Consider the following 23,299-nt stretch of genomic DNA (forward strand, 5'->3'; position numbering starts at 1 on the left):
GCTTAAGAGGGGGCTGGAGTGAGGGTTAGGTTTGCGGATAACCAGAAAAAAAGCACAGGAACTGAATCACTTTGCTGCACAGCGGAAACTAACACAACATTGTAAATCAACTCTACTCCAATAAAAATTAAAAAAAAAAAAAAGCCCAAGGGGGCAAGGGGGAAACATGGGAGAGTTTTGTGCAGAGGGTAGAACAGGTGAGCTGTGAGAAGTGGGAACATTAGAAGTCAGTCTGGAACCCACATGAAGGAAGGCTGAGGAAAGAGGTAAGTATGATGGTCCAGTTAAGAGGCCACAAGGTCCACAATGAGCAAGGTATCAGTGAGGAGACTATGGCATCCACTAGATTCCTTCCATCCCAAACAAAGAGAGTCCTGGGACATAGCACCAAATAGACATTGACTCAACAACTCCTTGATGGGACACCAAGAAGAACCAGCCCCACTCCCACCCCACCCCCCAGCCCTCCTTCTCCACAGCTGTAGGCTCTCTCCTTTTGCTCTCACACTCCACACACTCTAAGTCCCCTCCCCACCCCCACGACCCATCTCTTAGATGCAATGGGATTCTAATGATGGTATCCTCGATTATGACCATCTGCTCGACCCCCATCCTGACGACTGTGTGACTTCTGGGTCTGTGGGAGGGGTGGGAGTGGCCTGTGGACAGCTCTGACCCGGTGCATCAGGGGTTTCTTTCGGCTGTGCCAATCTTCTGCCAGAATGCCCACCAGGAGTATTAGAATCACAGCCCCAAGGCATATCCGGACCAGATTTCCCTTGGTGTAGTACTGGAGGGCAAGACCTGGAGGAACAAACAGAGACAGGAGCAGATGATAAAAGTCCATCTCCACAGGGGATGCGGGTTCCATTCCAGGTTGGGGAACTGAGATCCCACACGCTGCGTGGTGTGGGGCAGGGAGGGGGTGGGAGCCCATCTCCAGGACCCACTCCAAGCCACGTATTGGGTTTCTCATAGCCGTATCTCTCATCTGAGAATCCATTACTCTCTGCTAGCTAGGATGCCAATCTCCTTCCTAGAGGGTTCCTCTCCTCCTCACCAAGGGTTAGGATTAAATAAGCCCAATTCTTTAAATCACTTCTTCCATACACCCCGTCACAGGCCTCTGATACAACCCCTCCCCACACACAGGCACTACCTGGTTATTTGGCTAACTGTGAAAGAGAAGACTATTATAAGGGATGGGAGAGAGATGAAATTTATCTTTCTCTGACCTTGTAGAAGATCTCCACCTTCACACCTGATCTGTGCCCAATTCTGAGCTCCACAGGCGAATATTCCTCCTCCCCTTCATACTTTACATACTGGAGCCCAAGATCACAGAGCTGCAGCTTCTTTGTAGGGAAAACAGCCAGGTTTGGGTAAAGTCATGGAAAAGAAGTTGGTCCAGAGAAGGACACTTACTCACCAGTTGGAGGATCTGACTCCTTTGGAAAAACGGTGCTATTCCTCGAAGGTTCTGGGAATCAAAAAGCGTTAAGTGTAAAGGGGCGGAACCACCTCTCCTACCCATTTCTACCCCTATTCTGAAGACATGCACTTGGGAGATGGAATTCCAGGGTTGTAAGAAGAGCATGAACTGTAGAGTCAGGGTGTTCAGATTTGAACCCCAGACCCATCACGGATTAGATGTGGGGCCTCTAGCAAATGATTTAACATCTATGAGTCAGTTTTCCTATCTGTCCTGAGAGTGATTGGGAACCCAGAGGCTTTTGAAACAGAGAGTGAGAAAAATCCCATCAGGGTCTTAGAAGGACACTGCTGGCATCAGGAACCTAAAGAAAGCTAGAGTTGTGTGGGGCCAGTGGTGATAGCTAACCTATCCTCAGGGGATCTGTCAAGTTTTTCTGTCTTGAGTGAAATGCAGACTTTCTCTGGGGAGGCCAAGGGCAGAGAGAACAGTGGCATAAGGGATGCATATTTGCACGGGACTGGAGTAAAGAAAAATGTACTGTGTCCAGGTAACTATGATCTATGTGGGACTGAATCACAGGCTCTGCCTGGAAGCAATGGGAACAAGGTTACACACATGGATCAGAGCCAAGTCAGAAGAACACTGCATAGGGAGGAGTAATGGTCTTCCCATGACAGCCTTGGTGCCACCATCTTGGAAACAGCCACGTTACCCAGAATGCTCCTCTGCCCCCAAGTTCAGAGCCCATCTCCATCCCATCCTAATCCTCAAACCAAGGACTTTCCTGGGAAGAGTCAGGTGGTTTTGAGAAGCGGATTAAAAGCCTACAGCCTTAGGCAATGGAAGAGAGCCCAATCCTCATACTTCTTTCTGCTGAGCTCTGAGTGCCTGGGTCTTCACCAGTGGTGGAGTCTTCATTCACAAGTGAGTGGTTCAGTTTCCTGGAGGCTTCTGAGAATTCTAAGAGGATTATAAGGAAGTGGGTAATGTCAGGTCTGCCCAGTGAGTCCTTACTCTCCATACCCCTTCTGAGCTATCCAGGCTCCCTGGAACCCATTTCTCTAACACATACTGCACAGACACAGAGGAAAGCCAAACTCAAAAAGCCCAAGATATACTGCCTTCTACTTCTGAGTGGCTTAATAAGAAATGTGGTGTCAGGTGTCATTTTGAGATGTCACAGCCTAGCACACTATTTCTTCAGACACAGGCTGTCATCCGATACGCGGGAAGCAGCTGAGATACCTTGAAAATGGGAAAGACCATGGCTCACACAAAAGGTAGTACAGTGGTTCTCAAAGTGGCATCCCCAGATCAGCAGCATCAGCATCCCCTGGGAACTTGAAAATTATTGGACCCCACCCCAGACCCTCTGAATCAGACACTCTAGGGATCCAGGAGTCTGTCCTTTATAAGCTCTCCAGGTGATTCTCAAGCCCACTGCAGTTTGAGAACCACTGACCAATGCAATCAGAGACTCAGAACTGGAGTCCAGGAATCTACAATTATACAAGCCGCTCAGCTTATTCTTCTACAGGTTGGACATTATAAACCTTCCCTGTAAGACTGGGTAGAGGTGGGATGTAGGACAAGATAATCATATCTGTATATTTTTTATAACGTCTTTACAACCAGAAATAAGGGATTTTTAAAATAAAGCAAATCTCTGAAAGAGGCAAGTGAACGAAATTGAGAAATCTAAACGAAGAGGAGAAAGAGAAGGGATGGGGGGCCCATGTGCCTTATACCACGGACACTGGGGTGAATCCTCCAGAACTTACCTGTTACAGAGGAAGGTGGTTCTGTGGGCAACCAGCTGGGGGTCACAGAGGTTTCTGAGAAGTCAGAAAAAAAAAGAGAGAGAGAATTCTGTGCTCTGTTAGGTATGGATCCTGCGCAAACCCAGTTTCCTCACCTGAAAAATAAAAATAAAGAAGCTTACATCACTAAATTGTCACGGGTGTTAAATAGCATTTGAAAAGCACGCCTAGCACATTCTGGCGCTAATTAATGACAACCCCTGTAGCTGCCTTCCCTGCTTTTCAATCCTCATGTCTGTCCCTTCTTCTGGACCTCTGTGACCTGCTGTCTTCATCCCTGGGAACAAAACCGGCTCTTGTCTCCCGGGAAGCAGACGAGCTGACAGGAGCCATGGGATACATCTGGGGTGAGACAGGTATCCCATGTGGGAAGAAAAGGGAACTGCCTAAGGAAAAAAATACAGCCCCTCTTCCTCTCCCACCGCCCTTGCTGTTTGCTTGTGGGTTTTGTTTTTTGTTTTTTACCTAGACAAATCACAGGCATTATTCATATTATTAAAATTTCTTTTTCTTGGGAATTCCCTGGCCGTCCAGTGGTGAGAACTCCATGTTTTCACTGCTGATGGCACGGGTTCAGTCCCTGATTGGAGGGACTTCCCTGGTGGCACAGTGATTAAGAATCTGCCTTCCAAAACAGGGGACACGGGTTTGAAGATCCCACATGCCTCGGAGTACCAAAGCCCGTGTGCCACAACTAATGAGCCCATGTGCTGCAACTACTGAAGCCTGCCACCTAGAGCTCTGCAACAATAGAAGCCACTGCAATGAGAAGCTTGCACACCACAAAGAAGAGTAGCCCCCGCTTGCCACAACTAGAGAAAAAGCCCACGTGCAGCAATGAAAACCCAATGCAGCCAAAAAAAGAAAAAGAAAAGAAAGGAAAAAAAATCCCTGGTTGGGGAACTAGGATCCTGCAAGCTGCATGACACGGCCAAAAAAAAAAATTTTTTTTTTAATTTCTTTTTCTTAGTTTGTATACCCAGAATAATGGCCTCCCAAATATGACAGTATCCTAATCCCCAGAACCTGTGACTATGGTATCTTACATGACAAAAGGGACTTTGCAGATATGATTAAGAATCTTGGGCTGATTTGCAGCAACATGGATGGACCTAGAGACTGTCATACTGAGTGAAGTAAGTTGGACAGAGAAGGACAAATATCATATGATATCACTTATATGTGGAATCAAACAGTATAAATGAACTTATTTACAAAACAGAAATAGAGTTACAGATGAAGAAGACAGTCTTATTCCTACCGGGGGGAAAGGAGGGGAGGAGGGATAAATTGGGGATTGGGATTGACATATACACATTAATACATGTAAAACAGATAACTAATAAGGGCCTATGGTATAGCGCAGGGAAATCAATACTCTGTAGTGGCCCATATGGGAAAAGAATCTAAAAAACAGTGGATATTTGAATATGTATAACTGATTCACTTTGCTGTACACCTGAAACTAACACAACATTGTTAATCAACCATACTCCAATATAAAATAAAAATTGTTTAAAAATAAAAATAAAATAGGGAGTTCCTTGATGGTCCAGTGGTTAAGACTCTGCACATCCTCTGCAGGGGGTTCAGATTCAATCCCTGGTCAGGAAACTAAGATCCCACATGCCATGCAGCACAGCCAAAAAATAAATAAATAAATAAATAAATAAATAAATAATTTTAAAAATAAAATAAATATATTAAAAAGAGTGGACATATATATATATATGTATAACTGAATCACTTTGCTGTATACCTGAAACAAACACAACACTGTAAATCAACTACACTCCAATAAAAACTTCAAAAAAAAAAAGAATCTTGGGCTGGGGAGGTTGTCCTGGATTATCTGGGTGGGTCCAATCACAAGGATCCTTAAAAGCATAAGAGATAGGCAGGAAGGCAGCAGAGTGAGAGACAGAGAGATTAGAAGATGCTATGATGCTGGCTTTGAAAGAAGGGACCACGGGAGCCAAGAGATGCAGGGGCCTCTATAAGCTGGAAAAGGCACCAGAAAAGGATTCTCCCCTTAAGACTCCAGAAAGAAGGCTAGCTGACACCTTTGTTTTATCCCCACAGGACCCATTTTCGACTTCCAACCTTCAGAACTGTAAGGTAATAAATCTGTGATGTTTTAAACCCGTGAATGCATGGTAATTTGTTACAGCAGCACTCAGACACTCCTACACCCTCCAAAGCCTTTGTCTTCTGCCCTCCCACTTCCTTCATACCTATCGCTGCCTCCCCTTGGAGCTTCCACCACAGCTTGTGAAGGCTGGGGGAAAAGGTTTGGTCTGCACCCCTAACCTGTGACCACGAGCTCCAGGGGGTCACTGGGGGCCGACCACAGGTACGGAGAACTGCTGGAAAAGCTGTAGCATCGGTAGGTCCCACTGTGGGCAGCAGTCACCGTGGTGATGGGAAAATCAGCCTGGTACCACCTCTCGGGTGTCTGGTAGGGCCCAGTGTCCCCCTCCTTGTACAGAGCAAACTGGTCAAAACCATATTGGCTCTGACACCGTAGAGTCACGTCCGCTCCTGGGGCCACGGCAGTGCTGGGCTGGGCTGAGAGCGAGGGCTTGATGAAAACTCCTGGGAGAGAAGAGAACTCTGGTATGGCCATATCCAGACAAAACTATAATTCAAAAAGATACATGTACCCTTATGTTCATAGCAGCACTATTCACAATAGCCAAGACATGGAAACAAACTAAATGTCCACTGACAGATGAATGGATAAGGAAGACATGGTATATATATACAATGGAATATTACTCAGCCATAAAAAAGCGTGAAACAATGCCATTTGCAGCAACATGGATGCAACTAGAGAATATCATACTAAGTGAAGTCAGTCAGACAGAGAAAGACAAATATCACATGATATCACTTATATGTGGAATCTAAAATATGACACAAATGAACCTATCTATGAGACAGAAACAGACTCACAGACATAGAGCACAGACTGGTGGTTGCCAGAGGGGAGTGGTTGGGGGAGAGCTGGAGTAGGAGGTCGTGGTTAGCAGATGTAAGCTTTTATATATAGGATGGATAAACCACAAGGTTCTACTCTAGAGCACAGAGAACTATATCCAATATCCCATGATAAACCATAATGGAAAAAAATACTTTTAAAAAAGACTGAATCACTTTGCTGTATAGCAGAAATTTATACAACATTGTAAATCAACTACACTTCAAATAAAAATATTAATACTGAAAAAAAAGTTTTAAAAATAAAGATGGTGGCCAGTGTCTCAGCTGTGGGGTGGGAAGTCTCTCCCACCTTGAGGGCTAGGGAACTTTCCAGCTGTATCCAGACTAGAGAATCCATGCTTCCCACCACCAGTTCACAAAGTGGTTAAGGGAGCATAACAGGAGTTACATCACAGTACCCAGGCTCAAATCCTGGTTTTGCAGCTTAGAGGCTGGATAAATCTCCCACAATATCTGTGCTTCTGTGTTCTCTACTATAAAATGGGAATGAGTGGATGAGACAATATGTATTAAGAATTTAATAGAATACCAAATGCATAGCAAGCACCCAAAATATGATGGTAGTAGCAGACTAGCTTAACCTGACAGTATACTGCAAGCTTGTATTACAGTATACAGTAGTTACATTGTAAACTTGTATTAAAGTGCCAGATTCCAGGTGCTCTTCCAAGCCCATGACATATATCTATTCACTGAATCCTCACAAAGACCTATGCACTCATCCCTTTAAATATCCCTACTTTATACCTGAAACTTAGGTGCACAGTGCTGAACCGCTTGTCCGAGGTCACAAGATAGTAAGCGGCAAAGCTGAAACTCACAGGCTCGGGGTTGGCTCCAGGCTGCCTAAACATGAACCTACCCTACTGTGTAATTTGATATTTTTACCACCATGGCACATGGTAAGCCACACCTGAAACTCACAACAGCAAAAGCTGCCTGATAGTTACAGTTCATTCATTCATTCAACAATTTTTTTCCTCTGAGCAACTATTGTGTGTTAGTCTCTAGAAATAAAAGTCCCATCAGGAAGAAAGAATAGCCAACAGCTAATAGATAAGTAAATGTGCGGCATACCATATAATGATGAACACCGTTTTAAATCGGGGTGCAATTTTAAATAGGGTGGTGAGGGAAATAATGAGAAAACAGTATTTGAGTCAGTCCCCAAAGCACACTGGCGGACCACTGTCTCGCGGGTCAGGAATGAAGGTGAGGTAAGCTAGGCGCTCTCCTTGGATGCAAAAAAAGAAAAACAAGAAAACAAAAAATCCTAAAAACAAACAAAAAACACTTCAGTAATCAAGATAAAGACTATTTTAATGCAATTTTTAAATAAAAAAGAATGCAAACATATGTACAGGGAACAAAATATCAAGATTTTAAACAAAGACAGAATCCAACTGTGCCCAGGGGAGCTAGGCTGACGGCCAAGACATGAACCTACCCTGCTATACATTATCACTTGATATTATTATCATCACAGAGCACGGGAAGCCAGGCCTGGCCCCCAGAGCTCACAAGAGCGAAAATTGCCTGATAGTTGGAGACAAAAAGCTCAAAGCATTTTTATCACTTTTTATGGTTCATTTTTTCCACACTGTGGACATAGTTGAAAAAATACTGGAAAGTTTAAAAGTAGATTATTAAAACTCGCTTATTAAAACTCACAGCATTATTTTAAGTTTAAATATTTAATTTATACCCAAAATAAACAGAATTTATTATCATTTTACCATTCTGGCTTTCATGGAAGCAAATGTGTCAATATTTTGTTAAAGATACTTCAGAAAATAACCATTTAAAAATGCATTAGAGGGGCTTCCTAGGTGGCGCAGTGGTTAAGAATCCACTTGTCAATGCAGGGGACACAGGTTTGATCCCTGGTCCAGGAAGATCCCACATGCCGCAGAGAAACTAAGCCCGTGTGCCACAACTATTGAGCCTGTGTGCCACAGCTATTGAGCCCGTGTGCCGCAACTACTGAAGCCCACGCACCTAGAGCCCATGCTCCGCAAAGAGAAGTCACCACAATGAGGAGCCTGAGCACTGCAATGAAGAGTAGCCCCCCACCCCACCCCCACCACTCGCCACAACTAGGGAAACCACATATGCAGCAATGAAGACCCAACACAGCCAATAAATAAATAAAGTAAATAAATAATTTTTTAAAAATGCATTAGATATAAAACGATAAGCTGAGAACATTTTATTCCATCAAAAAATAAAAATAAAAATGCATAAATGTGGGACTTCCCTGATGGTCCAGTGGTTAAGACTCTGTGTTTCCACTGCAGGGGACAAGGGTTTGATCCCTGGTTGGGAATCTAAGATCCCACATGTTGCTCTGTGTGGCCAATAAATAAATAAATAAATAAATAAATAAATAAAATTTTTAAAAATGCATCAATGTGGCTAGAGGGGTACCCATTTTTTCTCTTGTGTCAGATTTGGATGTGGTTTGGAATGGCATTGCCGGAATTTGTCTTTACTTAAAATTGTAATATTGTGTACCTCGTGGGTGTTCTTGCATTGATTTGAGTTCTTCTTAAGATATTGCGTTAACATATTATTTATGTTGATTACTGAGTTTTTTGGCATCTTCTCTAAATTTAGCACTTAAGACCAATGCCTCACTTGCTCCACCCTAATCCCAGCCCCCCAGGACTTTGGACTTAGGGTCATCTCCCCCATTGTCACCCTCTTTGAGCCCAGAACTGAGGACCACATAGCCCTGAGGCTACACATCCAGCCACACCCCACGCCCAGTTACCAGTAGCCACCAGCTCCAGCTGGTTGCTAGGGGGAGACCAGTCGCTCCCTTTCTGATAGGAGCAGCGGTAGCGTCCAGTGAAGCGTCGTTCCATAGCCGAGATGGAGAGCTCCGCCTGGTCCAAATACTTCCGGGATGTCACTTCCTCCAGGCGGTACAAGTCCATGCCTGGAGGCCCCTGACAGCTGATGGTCACCGGCTTCCCCAGGGGTACAAGCGTGCTGGGCACAGCCCGAAGGGAGGGCTTGGGCAGTGGGCCTGTTGGGGAAACACTGACTGAAGCCGCCCACCCTGGCCAGGCAAGGTAGTAGCCACTTGCACGGGTCATCCTACAACAGGAAGTCCTGGTAAGGAACCCAGAACTAACAAGCTACCACCAACAGGAATAATTCAGGAAAGATCAAAAGGAAAGAGGAGACTCCAGTCCACATGTCCTACCAACCTCCCAGAATCCTCCTCTCTGAGATCCACGTTGGCTGACTGATACTGGCTTCACCAGGTAGGACCGTGAGTCAGAATGACTGGCCAGAGACAACCTGGAAACCATCCCATCCCCATAAACCCTGAGATGAGGAGCCCCAGGCAGAGCAGTCCTCCTGGCTTCCCTCACCTGCTGCTCTCCACCCGGGCGCCCCTTCCCAATAAAGACGTCTGCTTTGTCAGCACGTGTGTCTCCTCGGATGATTCACATCCAAGTGTTAGACAAGAGCCCGCTCTTGGCCCTGGAAGGGGTCCCCCTTCCTGCAACAGGCCTGGAAGGGAAGCAGAGCCTAGCAGAGGTCAGCTTCCAACAGAGACTCCTCCTGGGCCTCTCACTGCCCCTCTCACTGGCTCAACCCAGAAGAGGGATCGAGACTCACCTTTCTGAGCCTGTATCACCTGCCCCAGACACAGCCCTGAGGAAAGAAGCAAAGGGCCAATTACCAGGACTTGGTGTGAACCCACACTTCCTGCGTGCTAGGCACTGGGGTCAGAATCTTGCATGCATTCACTTTTTTAAAAAATTTTTATTTTATATTGGGGTATAGTTGGTTAACAATGCTGTGTTAGTTTCAGGTATTCCCTTTCTTTTGTCATAAATTTTTTCAAAGATACACATGCACGTAATTGAAGTGAAGGAAGCCAGCCATAAAAGGCCACAGTTGTATAATTCCATTTATATGAAATATCCAGAATGGATCAATGTGTCCAGAGACAGTAGATGGGGGGGGGGGGGGTGGCGGGAGGAGGGGGATTGAAAAGCATTTGTAACGGGCACGAGATTTCCTTTTGGAGCGGTGAGAAGGTCTTGGAACTACATGGACGTGTTGGTTACACAACACTGTAAGTGGGCTGCATCATTAAATGTAAATTTTATGTTAAATGTATTATTTTACCACAATTTTTAAAAGCCAGGCAGGGATTCCTTGCCCCACCCCCCAGCTCTGTGCAGTACCTCTCCTCACTGCACACAAGCGGAAAGAAAAGGGGACTGTGTGCCAGATGGGGGGAGAGGGTCTCACTTTTTTCCAGCTTTATGGAGATGTAATTGACATACAAAATCGTGTAGGTTTAAGGTGGACAGTGTCAGTTTGATACATCTGTCTGTTGCAGGATGGTTACCACCATAGACACCTCCATCCTGACGCGTAGTTACCATTTCTTGTCAGTGGTGAGAACATTTAAGATCTACTCTATTAGCAACTTTCAAGTATATACTTTGGTATTATCAGCTATAATCACCATGACGTATATTAGATCCAGATGGGGTCTCTTGCATTAAGTCAGAAGTCAAGAGATCTCAGGGTCTTTAATAACGCATTTCTCCTTACTTTATATTTTGGGGATAAATCAATATTCTGTCGTTACATTATTATGACTGCAAATATTACTCATACCTGAGCATTATAATGTACTTAGATACTTTTTTCTATCTATTTCCCCGAGGAGCAATAATTGTACGGCTTATTTCCATCTGCATGGTATTCCTTGAACCTATATCTAATTCTTTCCACAATTTTCAGTAGCCTTTCCATGTGACTTTACACATCTATCAATGTAGAGGCATAATCTATAAATTCCACTTTTTTCCTTGGAGGTGCCCTCCCCCCATTTTCTCTTCTATCTGAACTAATTCTTCTCTAGGTTGAACAACTACCCTTTTTCTCTCAAGCTAAGACTTTTTTTTTTTTATCTTTTTGCTGAGTTAGTAGCATTATCAGTTTAAGTCTCAGTAAGGTTGCCAGATTCAGCAAATAAAAACACGGGACTCTCAGTTAAATTTGAATTTCAGATAAACAGCAAATAATATTTTTATTTTATTTTATTTCTTTCTTTCTTTCTTTCTTTTTTTGTATAGTAGATCCCATGTGGTCCATGATCCTGCAGTTGGCAGGAGGTAGATTCAAACACTAGCAGCTTATTTTCACTGTAAAGAATGTGGATTTGATGCAAACATTCCTTCGTTTATATTCAAGCCATAGCTGTGTGACCTTAAGTTACTTAATCCCTCTGCGCCTCAGTTTTCTCTCCTGTAAAATGGGAATAACGGTAGGCCCTACTTCATCCGGCTGTTATGGGGATGAAATGAGTAAGTGTCTATTTGAAAACATGGAAGAATATAGATGTAAGTGCTACCTGAGTGTGTTTAAAGGATGAATAAATGAATGAGTGGATGAGAGGCAGTTTGTGTTCACAGTCTGCACCCTTATCCCCCATAACACAACCATTTCCTTCCCTCTTAGCCCCTCGGAGGCTCTATCCTTTTAGCGATAAAGTTCTTTTGAATAAATAAGGAAATAATGCCCAGAATAAAGCTTGATAAGGAGGGGGCAGTAAAAATGCATGGGAGTCCACCACCAGTCCTGTTTCAGGAGACTCTTATCCAGCCTTACTGAGGTGAATTGACAAAAGTCTTACATATCTAAGGTGTACAACGTGACGATTTGTGAAATAATTACCACAATCAAGCTAATTAACACATCCATCACCTCATGTAATTATCTTTTTTTTTTTTTTGGTGAGAAATTTAAAAATACTCTCTTAGCAAATTTCAAGTATACGCTACAGTATTGTTAGCTATAATTTGGGCCCCCAGAAGTTATTCATCTTACAGCTGGAAGTTTGTACCCTTTGACCAACATCTACCTCCCCATCTCCCCCGCCCCCATCCCCCCAGCCCCTGGCAACTACCAATCTACTCTCTGCTTTTGTGAGTTCAATTCTTTGAGCTTCCATGTATAAGTAAGAACCTGCAGTATCTGTCTTTCTCTATCTGGTTTATATCACTTAGCATAATACCCTCAAAGTCCATCCACGTTGTCACGAAAGGCAGAATTGTTTGCACCAGTACCCTGAGGGATACTGACAAGCTAGATCTGTAATCTAGCCCTGATATCAAATCCACATTAAACAAAATTAAAAATTAAAACACAACAAAGACCAATTGTATAGCACAGGGAACTCTCCTCAATACCCTGTAATGGCCTACATGGGAAAAGAATCTGAAAAAAGAGTGGATATGTGTATACGTGTAACATTCACTTTGCTGTGCAGCAGAAACTAACACAACCATGTAAATCAACTCTACTCCAATAAAACCTAAAAAAAAAAAGAAAAAAGCAAAGAGCCAAGGAAATGTTTAAATACTATGGAATAATATTCAGCTATTTAAAACAATAAATTAGAGGGAGCTCCCTGGTGGTGCAGTGGCTAAGGCTCTGCACTTCCAATGCAGGGGGCCTGGGTTCGATCTCTGGTCAAGAAACTAGATCCCGCATTCATGCTGCAACTAAGACCTGGTACAGCCAAATAAATCAATAAATGTTAAAAAAGGAAAAAAAGAAACTAGGGTTTTAAAACAATAAATTAAAAACTATACGTCTATTGATATGTGTCTATTGATACAAGTAAGCTACAGAATAATGTGTACCATATGTTCTTATTTTTAAAAGAAAAAATTCTATGTGTGTACATATGTGTATATATTTGTACTAAAGAGTTGATAAATGTAGAAGGATAAACATATCGGTTACTGTGGGTGAGTTAAGTGGGGCTTAGAACAGAATTTATTGTTTCCTTATGTGTCCTCTTACAACTTGTAAAAAGAAGCATAAACTTTTGTAAAGAATCTGATAACACCTTAATTAAAAAAACACAAGGACCTACTGTAAAGTACAGGGAACTATACTCAATATTTGGTAATAACCTGTAAAGGAAAAGAATCTGAAAAAGAACATATATATGTATATATCTGAATCACTGTGCTGTACACCTGAAACTAACACCACATTGTGAATCAATGATATTTTAATTAATTAACTAGTTAATTAATTAAAATTAAAACAGCCTGGCATAGTGGGAAAGTTGCAGACAACAACGGGAGACCTGTATTTATTTCTTGACCCAGCCGTGAATAAACTAGAGTAATTCAAACACCATCTCCCCGGGGTCCCAGTTTTCCCACCCAACAAACAGATGAGCTGACTCTTATAAGGTCACCTCCTGCCCTGAAAGTTTCCTCTTGCCTCTTGTACTGATACAATTTTTTAAAAAGTCTCTGTCTCCCAGCCCACTGCCTGTCCCTCAGCATTTTCCAGATTGACTCACCAAGACAGAAGAGGGCAGACAGGGATGGGACCATGGTTCCTCCACCTGTCCTGAGCTGCATAGCCCAGGAGGGAAGCCTTGGGTGGGGCTGGAGCAGAGACACAGGATGTGATGGGGATGAAGGACGCTCTCCTCACTCCCCCCATCAGCATGGCTTTTCCTAATTGAGACTCTATCAAGCTGGAGCCGTGCCCTCAGTCGAATGACTTGCACATAAGCTCCAAGGAGCCTGTCTTATCTCCTGTCACCAGCCCAGAGTCCCAGCACGTCTGCTGGGTGAGGCATCATCGGTGTTCCGATACTCCCAGAACGTCTGTGTTCTGATACTCTCCCTGGCATTCATTAGGGACATGCAAATCAAACCCGCAATGGGATATCACTTCACGCCCGCAAGGATGGGTCTATCAAAAAGACAGATTTTAACAAGCATTGGCGAGGATGCGGAGACGTTGGAATCCTCGTGCATTGCTGGTAGGTACATAAAAGTGCAGCTGCTGTGGAAAACATTTGGCATTTCCTCAAAACGTTAAGCAGTGAATGATTCAGCAGCTCCACTTCTGGGCATATACCCGAAAGAATCGAAAGCAGGAACTTGCGCAGATATTTGTACACCCGCGTTCACAGCAGCATGATTCACAAGCACCAACACATGGAAACAACTCTATTTCTGTTTTGTCAATAAGTGCACCTGCGCCGGGTGGTTCTTTGCTGGCGCGGGGAAGGGCTGTCCTGTGCGTTAACAGGCTTAGGTCCCCATCCACCAGACGTCACTAGCACTGGGCCCCCTCCCATTGTAAACGCCAGTAATCTTTGGTGTTTCTTGGCTTATATTTTCTTTAATTATATTGGAGTGTAGTTGATTAACAATGTTGTGTTAGTTTCAGGTCCACAGAAAAGTGACTCGGTTACACATATACATGTATCCACTTTTTCTTGGATTGTTTTCCCGTACAGGTCATTACTGAGTATTGAGTAGAATTCCTTGGTTTATAGAAGCATCATCCCAATCTCTGCCCTCGGGTTTGCGTGGCACTCTCCCTCTGTGCTTGTCTGTGTCCAAATTTCCTTTTTAAAAAATAATGACCCAAGTCAGATGAGAAGCCCACCCTTCTCCAGTATGACTTCATCTTAACTAAGTACGTTTGCAATGACCCTGTTTCCAAAGAAGCTTCCATCCTGAGGCAGTCGGGGCCGGAACCTTATCGTATTTAGGCCGGAACCTTAACGTATTTAATACAATTCAATCCACAACAGATGGATACAGAGTATCAGCCCACCTTTGTTGCAATTTCCATGTCTCTAATTCTTTTTTTTAATGTATGTATTCATTTATTTATTTATATTTTTTGGCTGCGTTGGGTCTTCATTGCTGCACGCGGGCTTTCTCTAGTTGTGGAGAGCAGGGCTTCTCTTGTTGCGGAGCACAGGCTCTAGGTGTGCAGACTTCAATAGTTGCAGCAGCATGTGGGATATTCTCGAACAAAGGATCGGAACCAGTGTCCCCTGCATTGGCAGGTGGATGCTTAACCACTGCGCCACCAGGGAAGCCCCTCATTTATCTAATTCTTAATGAGGTTGCATCTCACCACATGCTCACCTGAGTCTGGGTTTCTCCCTCTGTCAATTACTAGTGTCCTTGTGGCTTAGAGAGTCTTTTTATTTTATTTATTTATTTATTTATTTATTTATTTATTTATTTATTTTTAGCTGTGCTGGGTCTTCGTTGCTGCACACAGGCTTTCTCTAGTTGTGGAGAGCAGGGGCTGCTCCTTGTTGTGGTGTGTGGGCTTCTCATTGAGGTGGCTTCTTTTGTGGAGCATGGGCTCTAGGCATGTGGGCTTCAGTAGTTGTGGCATGTGGGCTCAGTAGTTGTGGTGCACAGGCTTAGTTGCTCCGCAACATGTGGAATCTTCCCAGCCCAGGGGTTGAACCCATGTCCCCTGCATTGGCAGGCAGATTCCTAACCACTGTGCCACCAGGGAAGCCCTATTTATTTATTTTTAATGGAAGTAGAGTTTATTGACAATGTTGTGTTAGTTTCTGGTGTACAGCAAAGTGACTCAGTTATACATGTATATATTCTTTTTCATATTCTTTTCCAATATGGTTTATTACAAGATATTGAAGAGAATAATTTTTAAATGTGTACATGATCATGCAGCTGGTGGGTGCAGGAGAATCTGAACTGAAATTAGCCCATCTCTTCTAGACTCTGAGCTCTTACTGCTATGCTCTCCCACCAAGTGTCACTCCCTAATATCATCCACATTATTTTCTCCCTGGGTCTATTTCCATCAATCAACACACACGCTCAGTTCCCCTCTGTTTCTTCTACTCTCCACTCCCAAACCACTTTGCTGCATTTCACTGACCCTACTGCATTTCACTGACCCTACTTCTTCTCATCAAAATTTATTGAATTATTTTTAATACCAGCTCCAATTCCTGTCCTGTGAATTCCATTTACATCCCTTTTTTATTGTGTTCTATTTACTTTAATTGCATAACTAAAAAGGGAAGTTCACCAAAACTAGGGGAATACCATAAACCCCTCTCTAAACACCCTCTGCACCATTCCTTTCCCCAAGAGTAACCTTTCTTGTGGTCAAATTTTTGCAATTTGGTTCCTTTACAGAGAACATTTCCTTGTTCATTTTTTTGCTCCTCTAAAGGCTTCAGCTCTCAGAAACTCCTAGAACATTGAACTTAAATGCCATTAGGGGACTTCCTAGGTGGCACAGTGGTTAAGAATCCACCCGACAATGCAGGGGACATGGGTTTGATCCCTGCTCCAGGAAGAAATCACATGCCATGGAGCAACTAAGCCTGTGAGCCACAACTATTGAGCCCACATGCTGCAGCTACTAAAGCCCACACGCCTAGAGCCCATGCTCTGCAACAAGAGAAGCCACCTCAGTGAAGAACCAGTGCACCACAATGAAGAGTAGCCCCCACTTGCTGCAACTAGAGAAAGCCCATGTGCAGCAACAAAGACCCAATGCAGCCAATAAATAAACAAATAAATAAACATCATTAGGAACTAACTCCTTGCCCAATTTTTCACCATATGGCATGCAGGATCTTAGTTCCCTGACCAGGGATGGAACCCAGGCCCCCTGCAGTGGAAGCACAGAGTCTTAATCACTGGACTGCCAGGGAAGTCCCTCCTCCTTGACCAATTTGACTCTTACTTCTTGACTTTTCCTTGTATCCGGTACCAGGGAGTGCTCCTTAAACATGCTTGGACAATCGTTCCTGCTCAGTGACCCAAATCATCCTTAACGCCTGCTCCTGCAGGTCACTCCCTCTTTGCTTTCTAAGGACCAGATCATGTGGTTTTGCCTCTCTCAGTAGACCATGAGTTCCTTAAGACCGGAAGCTATGCTAAGTGAAGGGTAAATTGGAGTTCTTTGTCTGAATTTTGCAATTGTTCTGTTTGACATTGATTCGAAATAAAAATCAATATGCAAAATAGAAGAAGAAAAAAAAAAAGGCCAGAAGCTATGTCTTACTAATATGTATATTGTCAGCACAGGTCCAGAGAAAGAGTCAACTTCTATGAACATTTGTTAAATAAGCAAGTGAGTGGGTAAATATACAAGGAACCAGGAATCTGTTGAGAGATATGTGATGTATCCCAGAATTTCCTGACACTTGACAAGGCTTCTCTATTCTTGAGTCTTTGGGGGGCTCCAAGATGATGAATGGTGTGGGTACAAGAGTAGGACGTCTCATGGAGCCCCATTTTCCTTAAAGGGCACTTGAACCCTGGAATCCACACAGCCAGTCCTGGCTCTGCTCTCTGGACAAGGTGAAGGTGGCATATATACAGGACTATATTGAGGAATCCTCAAGGGTGCAGGAAGGGAGTGAATCCACGCTCCCTTTAAGGGAGTCCTGGTGGGCAGAAGAGTCAGAAGACTCTGGTGGGTCTTCATCTGTGTGGACCTGTCAGCATGAAGATAAAAAGTGAGGGGAGGACACCGGGGAGGAAGCAGGGAAAAGGAGCAAAGACTCACATGCATGTCCATCTGTCTGTCCTCCTCAGGCAGGATATCCACCGAGACATCATCTGCAAGGAAAGAGGAGAGGAGAGGCTTCCAGGAAGAGTCTTCAGATTCTCCAGTCCTGCTGTCTGTATTTCAGAGATGGATGACTAAAATCGGGGAAGGGCAGTGACATCACACCCGGTGAGGTTTGCCCCCACCATCTTGGCATCTTCTAGGATGCCTTCTATCTTCCCCTGGACACATCCTTTTCCCACCCTGGCTACCCCTCCTTCTCACTCCTCTTGGAAGTCCATTGATTTTCCTCCTGGGAGTCCATGTCTGGGCTGGAGCTGAGGGAAAGGAGATAGAAGCATTAAGGTAGGTCTGAGAAATTAGACAGAAACAGCATTTTCTATTGGGAGAGTCCAAATTTTCCTACCTGTTATAATTCACTTCACTCTTGGTCTCATCATCAGTGGCCCCTACAGAGAATCAGTGATCAGAGTCCTGGTAGGGGACCCACCAAGCCCCTCCCCACACTCCTCCCAGGTTAACCCTTCCCTCTCCAGGACATACTGTTTTTGGCTCGACACCAGCACCGGCAGAGGAGAAAGATAAGGAGGAAGAGGAGAGGGAGAACACTGATGACTGAAGTCACAGTCACAATGGGAAGGTATCCATCTTCAGGAGGATTTAGGTAGATGTCAGGTAGATCTAGGAATTAGTAAATGGTAAAGATCTGTTATTGATCTCCTGTTGGATTGATTCATCCATTCAATAAATATTTATTAAGTGCCTTCCATATATAAGGCAAGTTATTGCATGTTTTGGAAACTGTAGTGAACCAACCCCATAATAGAGTCTAGACATGTGAACCAATACACAGAAGTTGTTACTCTTCTGTGTACTGAGATAAATTACATAATAAAACTATCTGCCCTGCATTACAAGAGAGATTTCTTTGAGAGATGATCTCTGAAAAATAAGAAACACCCAGATCTCCAAAGTGCAAGAAGAACTGCCTTCCAGGCAGAGGGAACAACATATGCAAACTCAGAGGTGAGATGGAGTTTTGTGTGACCCACACACAGAAAGGACAAATGGTACATGATAGGAAGAATGGCTCTTGGTAAAGATAGAAAGGTAGGAGACATCAGCAAAGGTCCAAAACATTGGCAACTGAGGAGAAGATTCTGGATTATGCCATCCATCCTCTCCAATGATCAATTCATTGAAAACGATATATGATGCCCCTATTTTGCTCTCAGTGCCTACCTACTCCATCTCTGAATCTCAAAGCTCATCATTTCTATCTCAGATCCATTCCCTTCTTTCTTTCATCACCACCACTTTGTCATTATATGATCATTTGTCATGTAGCTGCCTGCAGCACGTTCACTAATTGTCCCTCCACTTTCCACCTGGCCCCTTAAATCCATTTATTACACCAGAAATATAGTAAATAAAAAAAAATACAAGCTCATTGCTTATTAATACCTTTGTGGGTTATGATTGCATTTAGATTTGAATCCAATCCAATGCAATCCCTATTAAAATACCAATGGCATTTTTCACAGAAATAGAACAAATAATTTTACAATTTGTATGGAAACATAAAAGACCCCAAGTAGTCAAAACAGTCTTGAGAAAGAAGAATAGAGCTAGATTTATCACACGCCCTGACTTCAGACTATACTACAAAGCTACAGTAATCAAAACAGTATGGTACTGGCATAAAAACAGAAGTATAGATCAATGGAAGAGAATAGAGAGTCCAGAGATAAAGCCACTTAATCTGCAACAAAGGAGGCAAGAATATACAATGGCGAAAAGACAGTATCTTCAATAAGTGATGCTGGAAAAACTGGACAGCTACATGTAAAAGAACGAAGTTAGAACATTCTCTAACACCATATATAAAAATAAACTCAAAATCGGTTAAAGACCTACATGTAAGGTTGGAAACTATAAAATTCCTAGAATAAAATATAGGCAGAACACTCTTTGACATAAATCATAGCAATATTTTTTATCTCCCTAAAGCAAAGGAAATAAAAGCAAAAATAAACAAATGAGACTTAATTAAACATAAAAGCTTTTGCACAGCAAAAGAAATCACTGACAAAACAAAAAGACAACCTAATGAATGGGAGAAAATATTTGCAAATAATATGACCAACAAGGGATGAATACCCAAAATATATAAACGGCTTATACAACTCAACAGCAAAAAAACCCAAACAACCTGATTTAAAATGGGCAGAAGAACTGAATAAACATTTTTCCAGAGTAGACACACAGATGGCCAACAGGCACATGAAAAGATGCTTGACATAGTTAATCATCAGAGAAATGCAAATTAAAACCACAATGAGACATTGCCTCACACCAGTCAGTATGGCTATCATCAAAAAGACCACAAATGGGACTTCCTAGGTGGCACAGTGGTTGAGAATCCACCTGCTAATGCAGGGGACACAGGTTCAAAACCTGCCCCAAGAAGATACCACATAGCACAGAGCAACTAAGCCCGTGCACCACAACTAGTGAGCCTGTGCTCTAGAGCCCATGAGCCACAACTATTGAGCCCATGTGCCACAGCAACTGAAGCCCATGTGCCTAAAGCCCATACTCTGCCGCAAGAGAATCTACCACAATGAGAAGCCCACACACCACAATGAAGAGTAGCCCCCACTCACTACAACTAGAGAAAGACCGTGTGCAGCAACGAAGACCCAATACAACCAATTAAACAATTAATTAATTAATAAAAAAGCCACCAATAACAAATGTTGGTGAGGATGTGGAGAAAAGGGAACCCTCATACACTCTTGGTGGGAATGTAAAATGGTGTGCCCACTGTGGGAAAAAGTACGGAGATTTCTCAAAAATCTAAAAATAGAACTACCATATGACCCAGCAATTCCACTCCTGGGTATATATTTGAAAAAACTGAAAACTCTAATTCGAAAAGATATATGCACCCCCAATGTTCATAGCAGTACTATTTACAATAGCCAAGACATAGAAGCAACCTAATTGTCCATCAATAAATGAATGGATAAAGAAGTTGTGATATATAGGTATACACAATGGCATATTAGTCATTAAAAAAAAAATCTTGCCATTTGTGACAACGTGGGTGGATCTAGAGGGTATTCTGCTAAGTGAAATAAGTTGGAGAAAGACAAAAACCATATGCTCTCACTTCTATGTGGAATCTAAAGAACAAAACAAGCAAACAAAACAAAACAAAAACAGAGTCCTAGAACCAGAGAATAAACAGGTGCCTACCAAAATAAGTGAAGGGGATTAAGAAGTACTAACCTTAAGTTATATAATAAATAAGTCACAGGGATGAAATATACAGCATAAGGAATGTGCTGGGGATTAAGAAGTACAAACCTTAGGTTATATAATATAAATTACAGGGATGAAATATACAGCATAAGGAATGTGCTTGATAATAAGGTAATAACTTTGTATGGGAACAGATGTTTACTAGACTTATTGTGGTGATCATTTTGTAATGCGTATAAATGTCAAATCATTATGCAGTACACCCGAAATTCATATAATATTGTACTTTAATTATACTTTAATTAATTTATTAAAAACCTATGCCAAACACATAGTAACAATGTTGAGGTCACATCCAGGGCTCAATATATCTGGAATATGAAAAACATAACTTACCTCTTGGTGGAGTTAATAAGATTAAAATGAGATCATATATATGAAAGCTGAGAATAGCACTTGTCAATGCAGAAAGCTCAATAAATGTGATCTAGCAATTGTTAGCATTACACAGTCATCCCTAATCTGAGCAAAATGTTGTTGTCTGAGCTTGACACACATTGTACCTTAACTGATGCAAGACTGTTATTATTTGTTTTTGTTTTGTTTTTTATCACGCCCCGTGGCTTGTGGGATCTTGGTTCCCCAGCCAGGGATGAACCCAGGCCCTCGGCTGTGAAATCGCCGAGTCCTACCCACTTGGACCGCCATGGAATTCCCATTATTTCATTTTAGAAAGAAGGAACTTGGGGCTCCAATACAGGAAATTGCTTGCAAAAGGCCACAGGACCAGCAAATGTTGAGGTCTTCATTTTACTTCACGTCCGTCTCCTGAGCAAGAGTGCCTTCCTTGTGGACAAACCTGCCACAGGTGAGGGAGCTGGAAGCAGCTGAGGTGATCGCAAATGGAAAGGACACACAGCACACCCAACGAGTGACGGTCTCGTACCCACGGGGGATCTGGGGCTTGTACGAAGGTCCCCAGTTCTCTGCCTGCGTTGTGAATGTCGACCTCAGCTGTGTTCCCTTTCCGCATTATTTGAAAACCTGGGCATTCGCTTCTTGACGCATCTGTGCTGATGGGGAATAGCTGGGGATCGGGAAGCTTTCTAGAGAAGGGAAACGGTTTTCCACCAAAGACTGGCATAATGGTGAAGAGTTGAAATATAAAAAATAAATAAAGTGAAGAGTGTGATTGAAGGGATGATGTGGATAAAGGTTGGGATTCTTTCAAGGCTACTCAAGCTCACCCCTCAGTCCACTCAGCCCAACTCAGAGTTCTCTAGGAGGAAAAGGGAGGAAACACTCACCAGTTTGTGCCCAAATCCTTTGGTCCAGGCAAAACACTAAAATAGAGAAAGACTTGGTAAGAGGGATCTCCCAATAATACAAGGATTCCCAAACACCTGAGCTCAGGGCATCACATCTAGACCAAACTGAAGAAACGTGGCCCTGTGGGTGACCTCTCTATAACTCACTGGCCCCAGGACCTTATAGAGCAAGTGTCCCACGAGAGGAACCCAGGTTATGAACCTCTTACCTGTACCCTCTTCCCTCGCCCGCCTCCCACACAAATTGTCACCACTCACCAAGTCTAAGCAGTAGGATGACCCCCAGGGACATGGCAGTGCCTCAGCCCTCACCTCCCACACTACGCAGCACAGCCAACCAGGCAGCAGACCTTCACAGCAGGACACACGCGTGGATGGAGTGGCCTGGGGCTTTAAATCTCTTGCTGAAGAGTGACAACATCCCCTGCGACACAAAAAGGGAACCGCTCCTTGTGCAAGACTAAGGCTCTCAGCCCACCACCGCATCACCCGGGCTGGGCATGAGTTACCCTGTGGGTTTCCTGCTGTGATCGTACAGCCACAAAGCCGTGGGAGATTTGTGTAACGCGCTCCACGATGACCTGTTTATCTACCACAGAATTGAAGGAAGTTTTACACCCGCTCCTCCAAAAAAAAGGAGGTGAAATGCAGTTACAAAAGACTGAATCTAATATATGGAACTATTAGGAGTGGTGTTGCAGGCCTACATGAAAATTGAGAATTTGTTGGAGAGCAACGTGGATCCAGGAAGATGCCTGGAAGACCAGTTCTCCTGTGGGATATGGATTCTCTGCGGTAAAAGTGGGTGTGAAAAGATTCAACTAAGTCAGAGAGAAAATTTTTCCTGAATGGCTGGAATGCGAGGATTATGTCCTGACCAAAAATCCCTGATGGCGGCATTAATATCAACTCACTAGAAATGAGTGTTTTAATTTGCTTGGGATCATCAATGACCTTCCTTTAATCTGAGAAATATGTAAATTCCTGAATATTTGATGTCTTGCATAAGTTACTTTTTTTTTTTTTTTTTTTTTGGCTGTGTTGGGTCTTCGTTGCTGCGCACA

The 23,299-nt window shown here is 43.2% G+C and overlaps 1 protein-coding gene across 1 annotated transcript; it reads right to left on the reverse strand.

Annotated features, from left to right (window-relative positions):
* Window positions 1-568: 568 nt before the first annotated feature.
* GP6 (glycoprotein VI platelet) lies at window positions 569-22,527 on the reverse strand. Its single transcript, XM_057710925.1, has 14 exons — window positions 22,494-22,527; window positions 22,215-22,250; window positions 18,184-18,321; window positions 18,047-18,089; window positions 17,905-17,957; window positions 17,638-17,690; window positions 13,619-13,706; window positions 9,892-9,927; window positions 9,032-9,289; window positions 5,566-5,850; window positions 3,217-3,270; window positions 2,336-2,395; window positions 1,430-1,480; window positions 569-804 (listed from the first exon to the last, which is right to left on the reverse strand). Exons 1-14 carry the CDS (start codon window positions 22,525-22,527, stop codon window positions 569-571), a joined length of 1,425 nt encoding a protein of 474 aa, XP_057566908.1.
* Window positions 22,528-23,299: the final 772 nt, after the last annotated feature.

The sequence above is a fragment of the Hippopotamus amphibius genome, chromosome 16 (assembly GCF_030028045.1).
Source record: "Hippopotamus amphibius kiboko isolate mHipAmp2 chromosome 16, mHipAmp2.hap2, whole genome shotgun sequence".
Taxonomy (NCBI): Eukaryota; Metazoa; Chordata; class Mammalia; order Artiodactyla; family Hippopotamidae; genus Hippopotamus; species Hippopotamus amphibius.